This window comes from Taurulus bubalis (genome assembly GCF_910589615.1).
Source record: "Taurulus bubalis genome assembly, chromosome: 14".
Classification (NCBI taxonomy): domain Eukaryota; kingdom Metazoa; phylum Chordata; class Actinopteri; order Perciformes; family Cottidae; genus Taurulus; species Taurulus bubalis.
The window spans coordinates 16,832,875-16,855,697 of NC_136602.1; the positions used below are offsets into that span (position 1 = coordinate 16,832,875).

At 44.5% G+C, this 22,823-nt stretch overlaps 1 protein-coding gene across 1 annotated transcript in view; it reads right to left on the minus strand.

The window, feature by feature from the left end:
• Nucleotides 1-15,115, minus strand: part of tacc2 (transforming, acidic coiled-coil containing protein 2) — a gene marked incomplete at its 5' end in the record, with an annotated part of 41,649 nt that extends 26,534 nt beyond the window's left edge. The window contains 2 exons of the mRNA XM_079229557.1: nt 3,303-4,439; nt 14,835-15,115. Coding sequence (XP_079085683.1) covers nt 3,303-4,439; nt 14,835-15,115 — 1,418 coding nt within the window. The remainder of the gene's footprint in view (nt 1-3,302; nt 4,440-14,834) is intronic.
• Between the last annotated feature and the right edge of the window lie 7,708 nt (nt 15,116-22,823).

The following is a 22,823-nucleotide window of genomic DNA, read 5'->3' on the forward strand; positions in this document are numbered from 1 at the left end:
TAATTGATACAGGATGGCTGCAAGAAGAGGAAAGGTCTTGCAAATCCATATATGAATTTTTATTTGGTCCCATTCCTCTCGTTACAAGTCAGTGACTTACACAAGCAGGCCAAAGCTATACATATGTCAGCATCTGTGGTCAACTTGGCACATGCAGCCTGGAAATAGAAACAACCAAACGCACAACATAGTCCGAGCAAACTGGCATAAGACTCACTGCTGCCTCCACAGATGGACAGGAACTGCATGAAAAAAATGGAGCAGATAAAAAATAAATCGAGCGTGTATAGAGAAGAGAAAAATATTCCCCTGAACTTAAGTGTGAAGTATTTACTGGTTCAATGGCTTTTATGTGGAGATTATGGCAGCTGACCCACTCAGGTGGTCAAAAACTGGAGCTTTCCAACATCTTCTTATACGTATATAATGATATTTTATTCCAGATATGATGTGTATAAACGTGGAGATGATTTATCACCATAACAAAGGGAATGCAACAAGTTAGTCAGAGCACATGTGCTATTCTTTAGCAACACACTTCATCGCGCCAGTGTAGTCTTACGGTTGGCATTAACACCTGGAGGCTGTCCAATAGATTGTTATTGTTAATAATTCAGTAGTGTGCAGGCCATTACTCAAGATCACCTCATAAGCAGTTCTTCATTTCAGAATTTACAAGGCTCGTCCCATGATATATAGTAGTTTTCTATCACAGTCCAGATAACCAAAACAGATTTTACAACCTACACACACACACTTTCAGCGTAATCTCCGGGAAACAGCTGGACATGAAAGACAGCAAGCCCAGGCGGGGTGTTTAATGATAAACAGAACGTTGTAAATAAAACCAGCTGAAAGTGCTTGGAAAAGTGTTTTTTTGTACGCTGTAACAATGGGAGGACCACTTCTGTCGTACAGCCAGCAGCTAGCTCATACTGTCCAGACACACACACTCATTAGGGCTACTGTGCATTCAACAACACATTGTATAAATTGTAAAGACTTACTTCATGAATAAATAATCAACCAATTCACTTATGCGACTACAGAGATTCAATTATTACTTAAAGGCAGTCTTGTGGGGTTGAATGAATGACAGACATGTGATTATCTATTTCATTTATGCCAGCAAGAGGACCTTTCAACCTACAATCGCCAAGGCAACTAGTCTATTTACAGTACCGTGTGGGCTACAGCACATCCTACTCACTTTTTTTTTTACTCCAATCCCATCTTGTTTCATGAGTAAAAATGGCTTTACAAATACTAGTTACGCAACATTTTACAAAACAACTACTATGGCTCTTTACTGCCTGATGTCATACAGCAAATCAGTCAGTGGTCCTTTCCTGCTTGGCCCCAAATCATCTAATAACTCCTCATTTCAAAAGTGAACCATGTCAGCAAGTATCTAAACACTAGTTTGACTACAACTGTGATGTTTCTCCAACCGCCAATCGGGCAGCCTCAGAGGAGCCCGACATGCTCTAACCTGTAACTCTTTTTTTTAAAGTAGACCGTTCATTTCGCAACTTCTTTTCCGCCTTCTGCCCCTTCAGTTTCTATTTGTCCCTCCCCTCCTCCCCTCTGGTGAGGTCAGTGGAGACAGAGCGTCATTAGCACTAGTTACCTACAGACCATCTGTTGCATCAACCTGGAGGGACTTAAACACAAACACTTGCAGTAGACACACACACACAGAATACATAAGTAACCTACGCCTTGTCAACTCACCCAGATTTCAGCCGGGGAGGAATCCATCACACACATTCATTGCAAACTACAAGTAAGTGATGGAAAATAATTCTGCTGAGCGACTGCTGAACTCCAAAACACCAGAGCCAATACATGTACGTCCCAGTCCTTCTCTCCTCTGTCTGTGGCTCGGACGACTCTGTCCCACACACTCACGCCGCAGCACATGCTCAAGTGTTTCTCTGAACTCTGGCTTTTGTTCCACTCTGTCTGGTCGGTGCAAATGACTTCAGTGGGGCTGAGTGCCTGCCTAAATTCCTCCCACTACAGGCTTCAGTTCACAAAGCCGCACAGACAGAGCAGGACTGACAGCTAGGACAGCCTCTGGGGGCGGGGGTAAAAAACCATATGTACACACACACACACACACACACACACACACACCATTGACTATGCAGTCACATTTCCTTCTCTGGCACACGTACACAAGTGTAACTTTATCTATGGGTAAATCCTGTAGTGGAAATAGCACTGTCACTCCTCCTCTGAACAAACCTTTCTGTCTCCAACAGCAGTGATGAGACAAGTGTTGTGAGTGACAAGCAGCAAGCGCTACTCTGGCATGTGGGATGGCTCCTGGGCACGCAGCAACCGGCAGGAGAGAGAGTGACGACTCAGAGAGATAACTGAGGGAGCTGAGAAAAGCTAAAGCTACGTGGAAATAAATGCAGCAATAAAGCAGCAATGATTGTAGTGAATAAGAATATATCAAAAAGCCACTCCTCGCACACTAAATAAACTGGAAAAACAAACCTTTAAATACACAATGAACACTCTGGTGACATATTAAGTTTTACAATAAAATAATGACATACATGGAAAGTCAGTCAAGCCAGAGCTTAAAAAGCTTAAATAAACACAGAATGCACATGGCCAACGAACTGAGCGACTGGTTTACTATGTGTATTTAACTAAGTCAAGAGTTTTAACAGAAATGGCTCACTGCCGTGTCACCGACCCAAACAAATGTCTAATCCACTGCAAAACCGCTGCAGACAGCAACAACCTACCAGACGTCCTCGCGGTGTCCAAAATCAAACAAACCCACCAAGGGGAATCTCCAAGCGCATGGAAATCCATTTTAAATGTGTGACAGGCAACATTGCTGAGCTTTAAAGCACATGTCACCCTGCGATTCTCCCTTTTCTCAAATAAATGAGCGGCAATTCCATTACATCACTATAATGGAAATGGTATATGGTTCAGAAAAACTATCAAGTCTAAAAGGTCATGTACAAATCATTCTGCTCTTGAAAATCTATGTCAACCACAAATGTACCATTCTCCCCGTAAACCTGTTGTTCTTCATTTTAAAAGGCAATAATCCTGATATTTTAGTCGATTGAGGATTACAAGGGCATGTATTTTTAATCCAGACTGAATTAGCTCTGAAAGAGCAGCAGCCTCATAGGGAAACATTACTCCACAAATTGGTGATGGATGCTTTCACTGTAAACTCTACATTGGGACAATGAGTGCAGTGTTAAAAGAAAGATTTCCCCGTGATTGATTATGTATCAATCTTGCGATTTTACAAAGCCACTCACCCGCTGTCTTGTTGCTCCTCAGCAGGGTCCTGGGCTGCTGCAGTTTCCTCAGCTGGCACTTCAAATGGCTCCTCAGGTAGGAGCTCTACAGGTCTTTCCCCTAGCTCCTTCGGCAGCTCACTGCTCAGCCTCTTCTCTGGTTCTGGGAGCTCTGTTGACGTCTTTGTTGGTTCTGGGATCTCTACTTCATTTTGTGTTGGTTCTGGGAGCTCTTCTGGGATTTGTGTTGGTTCTAGGAGCTCAGTTGGCTGTTTTGCTCTTTCTAAGGAAGCTCCTGGCTCCCTTTTTGGTTCTGGGAGCTCCTCTGGAGGCTCTTCTTCTTTCTTGATTGTTTGTGGAAGCTCTACTTTCTTAACTTCTTCTGCAGGGGGCTCTACTGCTGTGCTCTGTGTTAGTTCTGGTGGTTCTACTGTCTGCAGTGTTGATTCTGTGAGCTCTACTTTCTGCAGTGGTGGTTCTGGGAGCTCTACTTTCTTTGCTTCTTCTGGGAGCTCTACTTTCTGCAGTGTTGGTTCTGGGAGCTCTACTTTCTTCGCTTCTACTGGGAGCTCTACTTTCTGCTGCGTTAGTTCTGGGAGCTCTACTTTCTTCACTTCTTCTGGGAGCTCTTCTGTCTGCAATGTTGGTTCTGGGAGCTCTACTTTTTTTGCTTCTTCTGGGAGCTCTACTTTCTGCAGTGTTGGTTCTGGGAGCTCTACTTTCTTCGCTTCTACTGGGAGCTCTACTTTCTGCTGCGTTAGTTCTGGGAGCTCTACTTTCTTCACTTCTTCTGGGAGCTCTTCTGTCTGCAATGTTGGTTCTGGGAGCTCTACTTTCTTCGCTTCTACTGGGAGCTCTACTTTCTGCTGTGTTAGTTCTGGGAGCTCTACTTTCTTCGCTTCTACTGGGAGCTCTACTTTCTTCGCTTCTTTAGGGAACTCTACTTCCGTGCTCCGTGTTGGTTTTAGGAGCTCTGCTGTCGTCTTTAAAGGTTCAGGAAGATCCACTGGCTTCTTCACAAGATTCAGAGGTGGTATCTCTGTTGTCTTCTCTGCTGCTCGGTCTGGTGGCTGGATCTCCTCTTGTCTCAGAGGGGCAGCTATTTCTTCAGTCGGAGTATGAAACTCTAGTTGAGGAGACTCCAGAGATGGGAGGGGTCTGGAAAAACAATGCAAAGGAGGGGGTTGAGGGATTTGTTGTTTAGTTTACAGCACATGCACAAGGTTTGATTGACAATTGACAAATGTGTGTGTTTGTGTGGTATGGGGAGCTTGTGTCGCCACAAGTGCATATATGTGTGCAGAACTACTGTAGGTACATGTGTGTGTTTGTGTAGTTGTTGCATTGTGTTGTTGCATTGTGTCTGGGAGAAAAGGCCCATTCTTGCCCTGGAGAGCAGGGCCGATGTCACAGCTGATGTCATCCTTTGAATATAAAGGGCTGCATTACTTCCATTAGACTTCAAAAAGGCACAGTCATCTGACCCAAGCTCAAGTCAAAACAAAGTGCAGCTCTGTGTTTACCACCTCATTCATATTCATTGTCACACGGCTCTCTGTAATATCACTCCAAAACAAGTCCCGGACATGGTGTTACTGGAATGCTAAATTGGAAATAAGCGACAGCAATATACGAGTACAAAATAACCAGTCGGCTGAACATCACAGATTTACAACCCATGGAAAAATCCAAGTAAATGTAAATTTACTACCCAATTCATAATTATTCAGCTGTGGTTGGTAAACAGACATAAATTAGACTACACATATGCCGTTCTCTCTGTGATGTAATTGAACAGATGATATGAGACAGCATGCTAACATGCTACTTTGTATGGCACATTAAGGTTCGGCCCATGATGACCTCCACTGACCTTTCAGACACGTGTGGTTGCACAGCATTTATTTGCCATCAACAGAGTTGTATGTGTAAATCTAATGTGTACTTCTTTAATCTCAGATTTTTTTTCATTTTTCTCATATGATCATTTCAAACACAGATGCATGCTCTTGCGTTTACCTTGAGGTATCTTGTTTAGAAAGGTACGCAGCTTCTTTCAGAGCTTGTATCCAGCTTGTTTCTGGTTTTCCGGCCGTTAGCCCAGGAGCAGGACTCTCTGACACATCGGCAGCCTCTGTGTTCACAGACACTTGTTCAACTGGAGATTTTCCAACTGGTCTTCCTTCACAGTGGGAAATGTAATTTTCTGATTCCTTAGAAAGATCAAATGAGTCACCGTCTTTAGGACTCCGAGTTTGATTTATGACCTCCTGCTTTGTCACTGCTTTATTGTTCGTCGCTTTTATCTCAATTTGTCCCTTCCCCTGGCTGCTAGCTTTCTCTTCATCCAAAGCAGCTTTATCTTCCTTTGTGATCTCCTCTACATCAGGGCCTTTTATGGGTGTTTGTATTCCTGGGCTGCTTTGTGTGGGTGACGTTTTATTGGAGCTTTGTAGAGGCTCGCACACTGTATTCTGAATTTCACACTCCTCAGTTTCACCACTGTTTCTTTTCACAGCCTTGGCAGCACTGAAATCCGTTTCCACAGATCCTGTCTGCCCAACCAGAGTACAGAATGTGTTTGTAGGAATTTCTCCAGCCTGGTTTTCACCTGGAATAACTGCTGTATGAATGCCATGGCTGTCTGTGATGGACTTTGATGAAACAGACGTTTGGATAGGCGATGTCTCAGGTTCCTGTGATGCTGACTCAACAGATGCAGCAGTGTTCTTTGAGGTCTCTGGTTTTCCAAGTTGGTCTTGACAGGCAGCTGATAGATTGCCTTTTTGCTGACCTTTACAAACCAGATCACTCGCAAACCCAATGTTTGCATCTGACCCAACTACCTCGAACGTGGGGCTTATCTCACCTACATGAGAGCAAACTGTTACTTTCACTATGTCAGCCGAGGCATTTTTCTCAGCCACCCTTCCACTCTCATTAAAATCACTGGCAAGGTGAGACGGCACATAAACCCTGTCAACCACTGCTGCAGACTGAGCTCGCTCTGCCTTGCCTTTCTCTAAACCTATTGCTCGTCCATTACCACTGCTGTCATCACATATCAACTCACCCTCGTTTCCTGACTGACACAAACTCCAAATAGAGCTGTCTCCTCCCTCTACCACCCTTTTCACCCCTAAAGCCAGTGCTTGTATCTGCCTGACCTGACTGTTAGTCTTTTCTTCCCGCTCTAGACAGCTACCTGGTAATTCCTCTGTCGGATGTCTGCATCCCAGGCGCCACTGCTGTTGCTCCTGTTGCTGAGCAAAACACTTTGGCTCTGGTGTGGACTGTGATTGGCCAAGAGCTGCACTCAAATCTGGTGATGTGTCCCTGTCGGAGTTGCATTCCAGTGTTGCCGTCGGAGTTCGGCACAAACTCAGATCGTAAATAGTGTGAGCTTCAATACCAGATTCTACCTTCGTACTGAGCCCATGCTCGAGTGACCCTGCAGATTTTGCGGGAGTTAAGGAAGACGTTTCTGTCTGGCTTTTAGATGCTATCCCACTTTCTCCTTCCTCCTTAATATCCGTTACTGTGGATTCAGTCTTTTGAATTGTATGTTCATGTCGTGGCTGCAGGTCTTCAATTTCCTCTACAGCCTCCTTATCTGGCCCATTACGCTGTTGTGGTGTTTTGTCTGTCTTTCCTGTCTGCAGCTTGCTGCTGTCTGTCGTTTCCTTTTGATTATCTATTGTTGCCTCCTCAACTTTTTTCTTTTCCTCTGCAAACAGCACAGAGGTCTGATCTCGCAGTTTCTTGTTCATATCGGGTTTATTAATGTCATCATAAGCCTCTTTGGTCGGCAGGTCAGATCTGCATCGGCAGCTGACATTAACGAGATCATCCTTAATGGAAGCTTCAAAAACACCAGCTTTGATGCCAATACGGCCTGGCTCAGTGTGAGAGAGAGGAATGACATCATCAGACCCACCTTTTCCCAGTACATCCACTGTACTGGGTGGCTGAGGAGGAGACAGATGTTCCTCTTGTGGAAATGGAATATTTACATTGTTAACTACAGAATCCTCAAGTTTAGCGACAGATTCCATAATATAATTTCGGTCCTCCAGTTTCGAACTAGTCTGTGCTAAGGACATTTGTGTCATTTCCCTGCTCTTGTTGCCATCAACCTCTCCCTCGACTTTGGTGCTGTCACCATCAATGCCACAGTAATCTGTGTGCTCAGGAAGAGTGATATCACAATCTGTGATTAACTCCAAGTGACTCAACATTGGGCCAGGGGGCCGCAGCGCTAAAGAAGAGTTACTGGAACATTGCTCGATAACAAGAATTGACAGGTCAGAGGATGTCACTTCTGAAGTCGCTGATTCATCCTTCGGCAGATCGGCAGAGTGAATTATGGGCTTCACGGCATCTGTGCTAACTAGTTCGCGAGGAGCTGTTTGATCCAATTGGGTGGGAGGCTGATAACTGGGGACCCAAGGTTTTTTTTTAAAAGAGGCTGTGCAGATCATAGACTCAAGGTCCGTAGAGAGCTGCCCAGCAGGTAACTCACTTAAAGGCTTGCAGGTAACATCATCAGCTGGATGCACAGAACATGAGAGAGGATGTTGGTTACCTTCATCACTAATTAAAGGCGACTCCTGAGGCTCAGCATGTAACTTATCCATCTCTTTCTCAGTCGACAAACACAGATTTGCAGCACCCTTCTCCATTTCCGCCTCGGAGTGCTTTGTCACCTTTGCTGACACCTGTTCAACGGTTGAAAGATCAGCCTCAGAGGTGGCACTTTCTGCTGTTTGTGAAAGGTCACCAGTCAGATTATTCTCAGTAGCACATAGGGGCGGTTTTGAGCAGGTCTCGCCCACTGACTGTAAATCCATAGTGTTTCCCTTCAAGCTGTCGTGACCTGATGGATCGATGTTAATCTTTTCCTTGGTATCTTTAGTCTCTGTACCTCCTTCATCCAAATGGACATCTTTCTGTGGCTTTGGAAAGTCGGCTGAGCTCCGTATTGCTAGTTCATCTGTGGCACGAGGTACATTTGTGGGGATTTCTGGCTTCTTCAGGCCGAGGAAGTCTGGGAAGGTGTAGCTGGCCTCAACCACGGGATAGTGCAAGCTCTCATGTACAGTCAGCGGAGGCAAAGAGGCGCAGTCCATAGCCGACACCGACAAGCCTCTGAGAACCGCAGAGGAACTGCCTTCTTGCTTTACAGTGTCCGCGAAATGAACTCTGTTGTTGCCTCTACGGCTGCCACATGCGTACACACCCACAACAGACATAGCACCTCTTTTACTCTGGTTCTGGTCTCGGAAATCAGCTGCACTTTCGGCTGTCCTGGTTTCTGTTGTGCTACTCTCAGGTTGGACCTGTTGACTGCTGCTCGCTTGCAGCTCGGCTGGGATTTGTTGTGAAGTACTCAGATGCTGAGGTGAGATTAAAGGCAGGAAGACGTGGCGGTGGTTTCTCTCCGTCTCTGTGATGGATGACTCCTCACAAGCGTGTCCCAAAGACAGGGCTTCCTCTGCAATCAAATTCTGTTTGAGATCAGCCCTTACCCCTCCGTTTGTATTGCTGGAGCTCCGTTCAGGGTGAGGGAGGAGAGGTAAAATTGCTGCTCCATGCTGCTCCTGGCAGGGCTGAGAGGGACGGTCCCGTTCAGTGCAGATGCTCCCAGAGATGGTAGCAATCGGCTCACTCCAACTCTGTGACCTCAGCTGTGACTCGGCAACATCAGTGGGCGGACGAGCCTCAGTCTCAGCTGATGACACCCCGCTATCAGAGCCTTCTGTCTGGCTGAATGAGCTGTGCTCTGTAGTCAGCCCTCCTTTCTCTCCCACCTCCTCTCCTCCTTCTTCTTCTCCTCCTCCTCCTCCTCCTCCTCCCTCCAATCCCACGGCACCGTGATGCTGACAATCAGCACCAGTGAATAGCTCAAAGGGAGACGTATTGATATCGGCATCTAACCGGAGAGCCTCCTTTTCTCCGTGTCCATCATCAGCTGGTGTCTCTGTGTCCGCACTGCGAGCGTTTGCCTCTCTCGGTCCCTTCACTTCGGTCTCAGCCGAGTTGTGTGGCATTTTGCTGCTGCAGCTTTCCCCAGATGTAGCCTCTCCCTCTTTGGCTGTGAATGCAAGTGAGCATTTGCCCTGTGCACAGATTAATGCGAGCGGAGGAAGGCTGCCCCGGAGTCCTGCTTTCTCTCCGTCTGCGGAGCTGAGGCACTTTTCTATTCCTCCCAGATCTTTCTCTCCTACTGCTTTCTCACTCCCTGCGATCGCTACAGTAGCTACTCTCTCCAGTGAATCACGCCTCTCGCTTTCTCCCTCTCTCTTGCTTTCTATCACTTCTGGCATCGTGGGTGTTGCCCGTGGCAACGCAGCAACCACCACTAAAGCCTCTTCAAGGGCACTCTCCACGCCGCTCGCTCCCACACAAGCTTGGGTGTTGGAGAGTGGGCTGCGAATCTCATGTGTGAGTACCGCTGCTTCTGATGTAACTTTAGCCTCCTGTGCATCTGATCTCTTATCGGGACAAACGGCTGGATTGATAACTGCAGTTTGGACATATGTCGTGGGTGTATTATGGATGTCGATGACAACTCCGGTTACATGTTGCTTCCGCTGTGGGCTTTCGTCCGAGCTGTGATTAATGCCACATGGGACGCTCGTATGGGTGTGGTCATCTGAATGATGAGGCCTCTGTGAAAACGCCTGGTTGGAAGCAGGTGAACAGGCCGAGTCAGTAAGACGATCCCGCCTGCTATGAGAGGGTGATAGTGAACTGGGGCTGGGCTTTCCCCCGGGACTCAGCTGCTGGAAGTGAAACCCATTATCAGGCTGCTCCCCACTAATCACAGCCTGAGCGTCTGCCTGTGTCACTGATTCGACATTTGATGTTGAATCGGTGTGATTTCCTGCATCCTTGAGAGACACAACCTGTAAATCATTTTCAGGTTGTACTACTGTCTTTGCTTTCTGTTCAGGCTCTGTGTTCCTCTCTTCCATCTTTTTCTTTTTCCTTTGTTTCTTTTTTTCCTTCTTCTTTGCCTTTTTGTCCGGCCCGGCCCGTTGGTCACATGAGTTCATCCATTTGTCCGTGTTTGACTCCTGATCTTCATCACTGTAATTATTTGCTCCTGTAGTCGTCTCCGATAATGCATCTTTACTGCTCTCTGATGTTTTGCTACCTGAATCATCTGTCTTTCCCGTTTCAACTGTACAAACGTTATTACTGGACTCATTGCCACAATTCTCTTTCTTTATATCTCCAATCTCTGTTCTTGCCTCTGTACCTTTCTCCCTGGTCACAGTATTACAATCCAGAGTGCCATGTTCCTCCATGGCTGCATTAGAATCTGCATGCTCCTCTCTCAAATTGTCTCTCTGCTCAGAGAACGCAACATCTTTAAATGCATCTGTAGTTGTTTCTAGTTGTGTACATGAGGATGTTTCCTTCAGCTCCTCTATCTGTATTTCCTTTTCTGTCTTAATCTCTGGACATGTATCCAGGCTCTGTTTTGCTTTTATTTCACTCTCTGTCTTTGCTGCCATAGAACTATTCCCAGTGCCCAATATGTAATTCCTGAAACTAAACACAACTGTATCCGCCTGACTGTTTGCTGCCTCACTCTCTCCGTGTGTACTCTTGTTTCCATGGACCCCGTTGCTATGTCCTGGCTGGACTACGATTGGAGGCAATGACGATGACTCATTGGATTTATTAACCATCCCGTCTCCGGTTTTCTTTTCAACATCATTAACCGTCTCAGACGTGGTGCTGGACGGCCCTGTGGGATTCATTATGCCCAGGGAGGCCATTTGTTCTTCACATTCCTGGAAGGCCTCTTGGAGCTCCTGGTCTAGGAGCACGGATAAACAAGGAGACACGGGTCGGGCCAACGGGTAAGGTGTGGCAGCAGGCCGATGTGAAGGCTGAGCATCTGTGAGAACTGGGTCGCTGTCATGAGGCCTGAGGCAAGGGTAGGGTGACACAGTTAAGAGTCTGGCTGGCAGACAGCTGGTCATTCCACGATGCCACAAAGCGCTGCTTTTGGTAGAGCACATGCTCAGACACAGCACTCCACGCTATGCACACACAACACACAACCGTACTCAGGACGCCTATTCTGAGATGTGCATTCCCCTTCAAGAAATAATACCAACTGTCTGTGAGCATATGCTTGTTATTGAACATGCAGGTTTGTTCATACACACCAAAACATGGTTTATTCCAGTGTTACACTACTGTATGTACTACCTATGAACTTGTATTATGCATCGCAATTTTCAAAAAGCCTTTAATTATAATTTCCATATTTTGAAGTGACTGCTTGATTTTGTAATTGTACTAAAAGCTTAACAAGGGTGTTTATGCCTATATTTTTCATGCTTATTACCATGCTTTCATACCTTATAAGTATGAACCTAGTACTACCAGCACAAATGTACAATACTACAACTAGAAGCAACTACTAAGAACCAAGGTGCATCCACATATTGTACATTAGTAAGCACAAAGAAATGTCTTTGTTCGAGCCACAGCTGTTGTAAACTGTGATTATGTCTACTGAGTAATACAATCCATCCCATCATTCTGATCGCTGTGATGAATACTCAACTCTATGATGTAACTGAAAATGCTACAATAGAGCCTAATCATTATTGCCTTCAGAAAAAAAGGGATGGTCATAAAATCCTGAAAATCCTGTTACCAGACAAACAACCTTACACATGCTCGTGCTTTTTCACCAAACCAAATACTGCCTCATAATAAACGGTATATCAAAAGATATCAAAGCAGTGGCATTGCCCTGCAGAACACTCCCTGAAGTACAGATAATGCCTTTAACAACTCGGCGAGCTTCGTGCCAGTAAGTTGTAACTGCTGAGTCACTGCTCAGCCATTAGCTGGCAACACAGGATAATGCTGAGGGACCGTCTTAATCCTTAACCCAGACTGAGTGTATGGATCCACCATCAATAGTTAATAAGATAAGATTGGCTACTCATGTCATCAGCTTGTATCTTGAAATCTTCCCCCTACAAAACCAAGTCCTTATCTATTTCTTTAACTAATGCAGCAACCACTATCGTCATTATTCGTGTTGAGATGTAAATAAATAAGAGAATATAAGATAAATAATGTCACTGAGCGTCACTGCATGGAAGTGATCAATACAGTCTCTGCATAAAGGCTTGTGGAAACAAAACCTCAGCCCTGACAACATGTTACTCAGCTCACCGACCTGCTGCTCAAGCCTGCATCTCATTCACCTGGCACTTCTCACCAAAAGGGAGGAGCAGCAGATTCGACTGAAGGTTTTGCTATGCAACAAGCTGTTGCCTGCCGTATCTACCTGAAGAGGAATGGACCAGGCGCTGTGTCTCTCCTGTAACTCTGCACTGTTTGGCTTCTTTAGTTGAATTTTAATCTATCCAAGGAATGTTTTGCACAGTACTTAGTTTGGTAACACTTCACAATATGGTACATACAAATATGAGTAGTTAGTATGGCTATTTTGTATATATCTTTCATTCCTGTTGCTTTTTTATATATTTTATCTTGTGTGTTTATTTGTATCTGCAAGCTGTAAATTGTAAGGCGCTACTACGAAAACAAATTTCTCCTTGGGGATTAATAAAGTATCTATCTATCTATCTATCTATCTATCTATCTATCTATTAGATACTGATAATTAATGAATTGTTAATGGGTAGTTCCTGAATAACTCTGAATTGTTACTGGAGGAGTTACTATAGAACAGACCAGGATCTACTATATCAGTGGATCATTTTGTAATGATGAGTCTATAAATCAATTGGAAAAACAAAAACTTTCGCAGTTCCTGATTAGCAAATTAACCACCGAGCAGCACAAATTAGGGGTTTCTCTTTTTGTGCACCCCCAAGTTAAGTGGTACATCCCACTGAGTAGTTACTAAATAATCCCCCATTACTTCATGATCATCTGTCGGTATTTACTTCGTTACTGTGTTACCCTTATCTTAACTCATAGTTTTACACACTCAAATCAAGCAATTCTAATTAAACTAGCGCTAGAGGTTGGGTTGTCAGAACACATTAAAGCCTCATACAAATTAGTGCAATTAACTTCAGCACTCAGACAAAGGCAGGATGTCAGGCAACACTTGAAACAGAACATGATGTCTGTCTGCAGATTATTCACCCAAGCATGAAAAAAAAAAGACCTCAAGCCAAGGCTGCTTCGACAGGCAACACCCAAACAGGCGATATCATCACAGGGTTGTTTCACTCCATGCTCCCTGGTTTTACTCTTCATCCTCCCTGCTGACCCCACTCTCCCAGCAGACGCCCGGCTCCCCCATCATGCTGAGTCTACGTGGTACCTTGTATCTAGAACCACCGGTGGTCGACTGACTTCAGTGCGGTGCTGCAGGCTCGCCAGCAGAGGGTTCACCTGTTCACATTTCCTCTCACATGAGCTAGTCTGAGCTCTGCTAACACAAACCCACACCACACATGTACAAAAACACTTGATTAACTTTCACCTTGACTGAAGAATTGGTACAAATCAGTTTCTTTCAGGCTATCTAATAGTATCCAATACATTTATCTATAGTAATGCAATAATAATATGATTATTGATCATGAAACTGGTGTATCTAATCACTATACCTTTTGTAAAAACCTTGCTAATGTCAATATTAAGTATGATAAACTGCTTCTTGTTACGACAGTGTGGAGGCAAGTTTGATCAAAAGTAAAGTTAAGACTTTTGAATGCCTACAGAATCTAAAGCTAATCACATTGTTTGTATATGCGTCCCATATCCTATCCAGGGTCATGTTTACCTCTCACCCAGTGCATGCTGGGATAGGCACCAGTGCCCCCATGACCCTCAACAGGTGTCAAAAATAGATGGATGGATGCTTTGAAAAAACTGCAGACTTATCAGGGAATGGGTCTGTCTGACAGGAAAGATCTCTAACATAAAAATAGTTTTTCGATAACAATAAATATGTTGTGCTGAATAGACAATACAAGATAATGTTCTGAGGGGGGGGTCCCTTGCATTGTGATCCAAATGTTGCTAAACTTTGATCGGTGCACAACATTTTGTGATGTCATCTTTTCCTTACTTTACTGCAGTGATAAAGCATCGACAAAAACTCAAATATAGAAACTTTCAACTGAAATAACAGAACATTCATGGAGGTTCATTTAGGAGCCCACTGCTCATAATAATAAGTTGATTAAGACAATTAGGTCTTTAAAACTAGTTATACTACACAGTGGTATTTGGTGTTTTATACATTGTTGCGCATCTAACACAGATAATTCAAAAATACCTACTGGAGTAGACAAGGAATACAAACTGTACTTAATAACATGATTCATATTTCCTCCGAACTGTAACAGCCACCAAAAGCCTTTTTGTGATAACAAGTCACAGTTTTATCTAGACATTATGAGAGTACCTGATTTAATTACCTACTGATTTATGTATGTGTGTGTGTGTGTGTGTGTGTGTGTGTGTGTGTGTGTGTGTGTGTGTGTGTGTGTGTGTGTGTGTGTGTGTGTGTGTGACCACTCAACTTACCCCAACGAGGACTCCCAGATGTTAAACTCACTGCTGAAGTCTAGACTGGGCAGCAGGTCGTGTGGAAACTCAAGCTCGTCCTGGTCTCCACATGCACCTCTGCTCTCCTCCACTCCGGTGATGACTGAGATGTCTGAGAGCACTGGTTCAGACAGCAGACTCTGCTGGCTGGTCGAGGTTTCGGTCAGAAGCGCTCTGTCGTCCCTCTGGGTCAAACTGTCAGCAGGAGCTTCGGCCTGCAGGACAGCAAAACTTGCTTGAGTCTCTTCTGCACTATGCATAGTTAGTGTGAGGTTAAACAAGTGTGAGCATGTGGAGTGCCAACTTGGGAACACCTCCAGGTTCAATGCTCAAAGCCAATCACCAACCAATAACTCCACCCATGTATTAAACTATTAGGTAAAGTGTCGTTGGTGTAGTAATGCAAAGCACATATTGACTGGAGCCTCTATCTTTGTTCCTCAACTTGTTTTTCTTATGCTATTACTATGATTAAAGGATTATTTCCAGCAGTATAGCCTATAATGTATGTCAAGCTCTCTGTAGCTTTGTTCACACTGCACTCTTAAGCGTCACATAACGACGATTCTTTAAGAAAAAATTAACTACTTAAAGTTATGTTTCATTAAAGTCTGGTGCTTTTCCCCGTTTCTACAAGGAAGTCTGATACAATAAAACATTGTACCCAGCGAGTAGGACTAATCATTAAAGACAAACCAGTCCAGCTGGACTGTGACAAGTACAATCATGTGGTTTAAACATTGTCATCAGCATTTCATTAAGATGTAATTTACTGTCTTTCATTCTTGGCTTTATCTCAAGTAAATCATTAAGATGTAGAGGAAAAGAAGGCTTTTAAATATGCAGCTCGAAATCTTGTGTGTAGCCAAAACATGGAGCACTTGGCTTTTGCTGTGTTTCCTTTCCGTCTGTCACACTGCTTGACAGACAGAGTCCGACCACAGCCTCGCACCACAACACTTGGCTGTGGCATCGTGTTGCAGCAACATTGCCCTCACAACACTCCACTGGGGAATTTGTCCCGCATGGGCCGTCTTCAGTTTACAGTAGGGAAAGTTTCCATTATTTCACCCGGTGAGATATAAACTGAGGTGTGCAGGTGCAAAAAAAAAAACGTTAACTCGCAAAGACCCATATAAACATGTGCAGATGTAACGCAGCCCTTTAACACTCAGTATGCCTGGAACATGTGAGCGCTTTCTCTCAGAGAGGTCCTGTTTTTAGAAAATGCCGATGCGAGTAGATTTAACGTGCATGATACAGAGAGATAAAACAGTACTGAGCATTATGCTCTCCGCTGAATATCAGCTGAGATTCAGAATTTAATCTGTTCATTCATTATTTATAAACCAGTCGTAGACAGCATGGCTGCACACAGGAAAAGGTGACAAGCGGAAACAATGAATAACTCTTTTTGGAGACAAATATATATAATCTAGTGTATGCTTGCATTCTCCTTCATTTACATTAGTGTTGTTTGTTTGTTTGGTTAGTTACATCTTTGCACTATTGTTTTGTTAGTTCATTTAATATTATTTTATTCTATTTTTTGTTTATTGTGCAATTTTATAATTAATATTGCTTTACTTGTATGTATAAATGCTGTAGTAACACACCTTGTGGGATTAATAAAGTATCTATCTATCTATTCCATTAATGGAAAAAACAAAATGGCAAGCCAAATTTGCATTGCATTGATTGAATAAAAAATAAAAAATGTTGAACCCCTCCTTCAAGACAGAATACAAAATGCCACCTCTCCCCTCAGTAGTGTACTTCCTTGATGTGGATACTGGAGACAGGTTCACCAGTAAAGCTGTGTGTGTTGGGGAGGCTCTCACCTGTTTAACTACAACAAATAGTCGTCTTTGTGTGACACATTCAGCACAGTTGAAGTATCGCAGACATGAATTTTGCTCACACAAGAATAAAAACAGTCAAAATCTTGACTGCACTAGGCCTTTAAAGCAAATGTTAAAGAATGTCGGGCAATTATGTAGCCGCTCTCTTCATTGTGTATGCCAAGCTCAAGCCGTATTAGGTTATTTATAAACATTCTAATTTAGACAACTCCTGCTAGCAAACCTTTGGTTGCAGGAAAAAAAACACAAGAGAACATTAAAGGAAAAAAGTGCTGCTGCAGGGTACGTGTCACTCTGAATGGCTGTGATCTCTATGCTGCTGTCCTTTTCTGCATCGCTATTGCATAATCTGATTATTAAAAAAATGATTTAACGCTGCCGTGTTTACAGGCATGAACATGTAGATATTATCCGTAGATGGCTGTATGTTGACGTGTCTTGGGCTTCATGTTTCCAGCCTGAACTGTCTTTCTCACCTTGCTATCAAGACCAGATGTAACAGTGGAAACTCAACTCAGAACAGCTCAAACACAGAATAACAAGGTGGCATAGCATGTCCCAGTTTACGGCTACTCGAGACACTCATTCACAATATGACTGGATATTGTACAAAGAAGTGGAAGCTCAGTGAGATGGATTATGAGTTATCCTGACCTCCACACACATAAAGCACTGTCTGTTACTGATTAACCAGCAGGAACAACACAGAAAGCAAGCTGAGGTTGCTTGGGAACTGCTACTGCTCCACCGTCATTACACTCTCCTTACAGCTCATTCAATGTGTCAGTGCTCATGTGCTAACTCAACTTTAATGCTTTACACATGACTGTTGTCAACAAGGAGGGGGGCGGTGCTAAAGCAGAAACCAGGCCCTCGCGCGCGCGCTCAAGCACACAAACAACACACACACACACACACACACACACACACACACACACACCCCACATAGCTTTAACGCGTCCACTCACTCTCTATCTCTCTATCTCCCTCTCTCCCTCTCTGTCACGTCTCACCCCCCGTGTAGCACTCACCCGGCCGCGTGCTCCACCGAGCTGAAGGTGACTCTACAGTGCGCTGCGCTGCGGCTCCTCTACCCGTCTCCCTCGCTCACCGTACAGGCAGCCTGTGCGGGACTCCGCAGACACAAACATGCCGCAACACATGCTGCTGACGCTCACTCTCCTCTCCTCTCCTGTAGTGACTCAGCTAACTTCCTCCTCCCTCTTTTCCACAGTGCCGCTCCCTCCCCCTGTTCAATTTCGATAAGCCTCCTCGGGCTCTCGCTGCGCGTGTTGGGAGTCAAGAGACAAACACAGCGTGTTGCTGCTGACTGGGTATGGCCACGGGGGAAGTGCCGAGCATTCTCCTCCCCCTTTACTGTAAACACTCTCCTCGCAGCTCTCCTTCTATTCCTCCTCCTAGGTCTCTCCCCTTTCCCCCTTTTCTTTCTCCCGTCCTTCCCTACGCACCTCTGCTCCGGCCTCCCCCTCCTCCCTTCTCTCGCTGCTGTGTCTTTGGCTCGTGGCCTTGACTGACTGACAGCCTCTGCAGGTGAATCCTGGGAATTAGGCCAAGGGTCAGGCCTGCAGTGACCCCCTGAGAGCGGATCGGGTTACACTCCAAGCAGCTTTGGTTTGGTTGCATACACACAGCATCCTACTCTATGATGCTACTGCGTTGCAAAAGCTGCCACTTCATCCAACGTTGACCTCTGAGCGTCGGTAAGGGATGACATCATTATTACACATGACACAACAGCACCTTCACCTTGATACTTAATTAGCACCTTGTGTTCATCTTGAATGCCTCTTGGGTAAGAAACACAAACATCTGTCAGCACACTGCACGTGTTCAGCTGTAAGTGTCTCCTGTGGCTTTTCACTGGTATTGAGCTGACAACAATTTTATCTTCTGTGTATTTTTTGGGGCCTTTCTTATTTGATTGATGGATTTGCGGTCACAAGGAGTCAGAAGCCTCTGGAGGATGCCAAAAGGCATGCACACTTGACTTTGCAGCACACCTGTATGGCCAAACTTATGCGTCACCTTAAGGGATACTGACACAAATGTGATAGGGATAAAGAGCTTGAAATCGGATTAATTAATTAATTATTTGTTACTTTAACAGTAAGTACTTTAGTATGATTGATTTGATTTTTATGATGCAAGTTGTAATACACAATCTGTACCTTTTATAAGATAAAGGACACACTTTCTGATTTTGAGTTTCAAAATATCCAAAGCACACTTTTTAGGGGCACTATTGAGAGCCATAACAAAATCATAATTTCTAAGAATTCATGTTTATCTCTCTCTCTCTCTCTCTCACACTCTCACACTCTCACACACACACACACACACACACACACACACACACACACACACACACACACACACACACACACACACACACACACTTTACCTGTAGAGAGTCACTTAGATTTTCCTGTGGTGGAAACAGAAGAACATTTTCTGGAGCGCCCTCTTCTGGCTGTAATAGGGAGTGAACGAGTTCAACTGGAGGTGTTTATGGGGGAAACCATAGATTACAGTGTATAGCAGTAATCACTGAAAACAGAACACTATTGTTTTTACGGCACAAGTAAAAATGTTAAGCCTCACCCTGCATTCACATCTAATAAGGTCCAGCACATGGATTTGAAAGTCTGTTGCTCATGAGACAAATGTTTTAGTTAATCCTATTAAAATAATCCTGAATTCTACCCCTGAAGTCCTGTCACATGTGGAAATTACTGTGTTATTGCTGTCTTTATTTTTAATTATAAAGTACATAAATACAGCAAAAATGGATTCTTAAAACAAGCTAATCCAGCGATAGCTCTGCATGCACACTGGAGGCATTCGTAGCAGCCTTTCAACCATCATACGGATGATGGATTTCATTAGCAGCAGGAAAGGAAGCTCAGAAGTATCCACGTGGGTAGCAGTAAACACAGATGGCATAAACATCTAATATGTATCTTTACCTCTGCTTTACAACAGTTAAGCATGGAGCAAGGCATGTTATCTAAATGCTTATTAGACAAGCCTCAATTAAGCGTGGGAATGTACACAGCTCCCAGTACATCCGATGTGTTTTACTGAAGCCAACAGTTAGTAACCATGTGAGCCAGCGTTAGTATTGTAAGTATTGTTATTGTTGGGCTGCAAGTATAGCGCGCCCAGCCATCCAAAGCCAGCGAGCTCGCCCTTACCGACACTTCAGGTGTGCTGCTCTCGTTCCCCATGGCTCAGCCAGCTGCAGCGCCACAACTGCCCCAACCAACAGCCTCTCACATCAGCTGGCTGAAAGACACCGGCACAGGAGGACCATCAGAGTGCGACTATTCCCAGAGAGACACAAACTGAACGGGGGATCTGTGGTCCCTCAGCAGTCTCAGACTCATGCTGCACAGGATTAGAGGTTTCTGGTATGAGGTGGAACCAGCAGGGAGGGAGAACGGTTGAGTGTGTGTCTTGTTTTAGAGATTAGGGACCTGTGATGCAAGACCTCCCTCCAAGATCAAAGTGCAGGCTTTACCTCTGCTGATGTGGGCTTAAAAACAGAAACAGCATCCTCACATCATCTTGTAGTTATAAAACATGTATTCTTATTACTTTAATGGTACATTTACTGCGACCAGCAGGTCCCTTTGGTCTGGATTACCTCAAACGAATGGCATTGCCTCCCAGAATGAAAGCACCTTCACATGCAGCCTGTCATGTTGTGCGTGTGATGCGACTGAGTGCCTGTAGCACACTGACACGGTGACTGAGGCTCAGTAAGGTAATCCTCATGTGGTAAATAACAGATTGTGGCGCCTCTTGGCTTCCAGCAGTGTTCAGTCTGTTAACGAAGTCAAGGCTATTGAAATCATTCAGGAGCATCTCTAATCCAATTTGTAATCATGACATAAACAGTATATTTTAGAAAGACATTGTAACAATATTTTAATTATTGGAAGAAGTGGACAAAAGATTCTATATGTGGACTGATTTTATATCAAATATGAGTAGAATCGCTTTCATAACCCTATGAAATATCCTCTGACAATTATCTTCGTTGCTCATTTCTTTGTTGTATGAATTGCAGCTGAGCAGTAAACACTCGTGCCAACAGAAATGTTTGTGCATTCCTCATATACGGCTGCAGGGCTGTACGGTCGCTGTGTATAGTCAGGAAGCACTGACCTGAATATGCAAGACTTTATAAATAGAGTTCTGCCTTGTCCACTGCTGTTCGACTTTATTCCAGTCTTGTGCACAATTTGTCCAATTTCCAAGCAAATGTTACATATGCAAATTATTAATACATTCTTTTTGTCCAGCATATTTCCTTTAAGTATCCCTTGAGGAACTGTTACCCTTACATCTTAATTGTCACTTATTCTATGATGTGGCAACGCTTCTCCCTGCTTGCTATTTGTGTGAATGGGGTGTAATTTCAGCCTTCAAGCTGTGGACGTGTGCGCACTTTAGTGTTTTATTGGCACCGGGGCAAATCATATGATTCGATTGTTGCCAGGTCTCTTCTTACCTCGTCTTGTCAGTCAGTCACTCAACATGAGCCCTCGCTTAAGCTCTTGGTTTTGGATGGACACCTAGAGTATGAGGTTACTGTTTCCTGCCCTGTAACTGACCCCTCCACTGGCACAAGAAAACCAGCAGAACCATAACCTGCAATGTTGCATTTCTAACAAAAAAGAAGTTTAAAATCCATTATAGTACTCAGATAACACACATAATATAATTTAGCAAGGTATGAGACCGAGGAAAGCAGGTGCTCATAGTACAGATAAAGTTGTGGTTTAAACCAAGTTATTCCACCTGACTAAGGCCACTGTAGTAAATACATTAATATCATCAGACAACATCAAACCAGATGATAATAAAAGGAAAACAGACACACATTTCAATAGAAACCTTCACAACCCCCACTCTTTACCCTGTGTTCTTCAATTTCCATATACTGTTGACTCCTACAAACCAAACAAATAATTGTAAATCGGCATCATTGCTGCAACTCATCAACTACTCACCGCTGCAAACAAGAGACTCTTCCACACACCGTGTCAAGCTTGTGACAAACCCAAATCCACTCTGTTTACTGCCGAACTTAAGGCCAATGTTTGTGTCTGTCCTCTCCACTGAGGAGACCCGGTCCCGCTGTGGCTATTTTTGTATTGCACGAGGACGGAGGGTGGACACAGGACAGGGACAGGACCGAGGGGAGGAGACCAAACTGGAGCTGGGGAAGCCATGTCTGCTATAGGCTGGGAGTGGGGGAAAGGATCACCTGCTCTGACGGGCTCAGGAGGCCTGGCAGTCAGCTGGAGGGGACGCTAGTTCTGAGGCAACACTGAGAACAACACTGTGATGCTCTTTCAGTGCCTCTCGCATGTCCATTTGGCAGTGACTGACATGTGCGGACAACAGTTACAACACTACCGCAAACCTGCTCTAACACGACGACTAATGGCAGAATAAGAAAGCAGCTCCTGGAAACAGGAGTCACATTTACATATTTGGACATCAGAGGGTTTGAAATATATTTAGGATCCTGTTTCATCTGCCTTCATCACAAGCCATCTTCAGCTTAGTGCCCAGGCTGGGATTCAGCAGGCCTAATATCATAACTATAAATAACACTGATTGGATCAGCTCCGTTTCTGACAAGCCAGGTTTCTCCTCTCTCAACTGTTGTTCAGTCTTTTGTCAAAATAAATCCAACACATGCACACTATCCATTCTCTGGTCAACATGCCTCCCATCTTCCTCCACTACCATCAGCATCACTCTCTCAGCTCCTCCCTTCCTCACCGTCTTCACATCTCCTTTTTTCCTGCTGAAATCGCCCCTCCTCCAACACTTAAAGACACCTTCTCTCTCTCATTTCGCCCGAGTAAAGACTTGAGTAAAGACTCAGTTCTTGACCGGTGTAAACGACTCCGTCTCCTGCTCGCTCGGGCAGGCATTGATGCTACACCGCAGACCGCCTCTGCTCAGCATTCTCCCTCTCCTCCCCTTTACCTGTCTTCGTGAGATTCCGATGCAGCTCCCCATCTTGTATTCCATGTCCTCCTCTGGTGAAGTGACTCTGGCACTA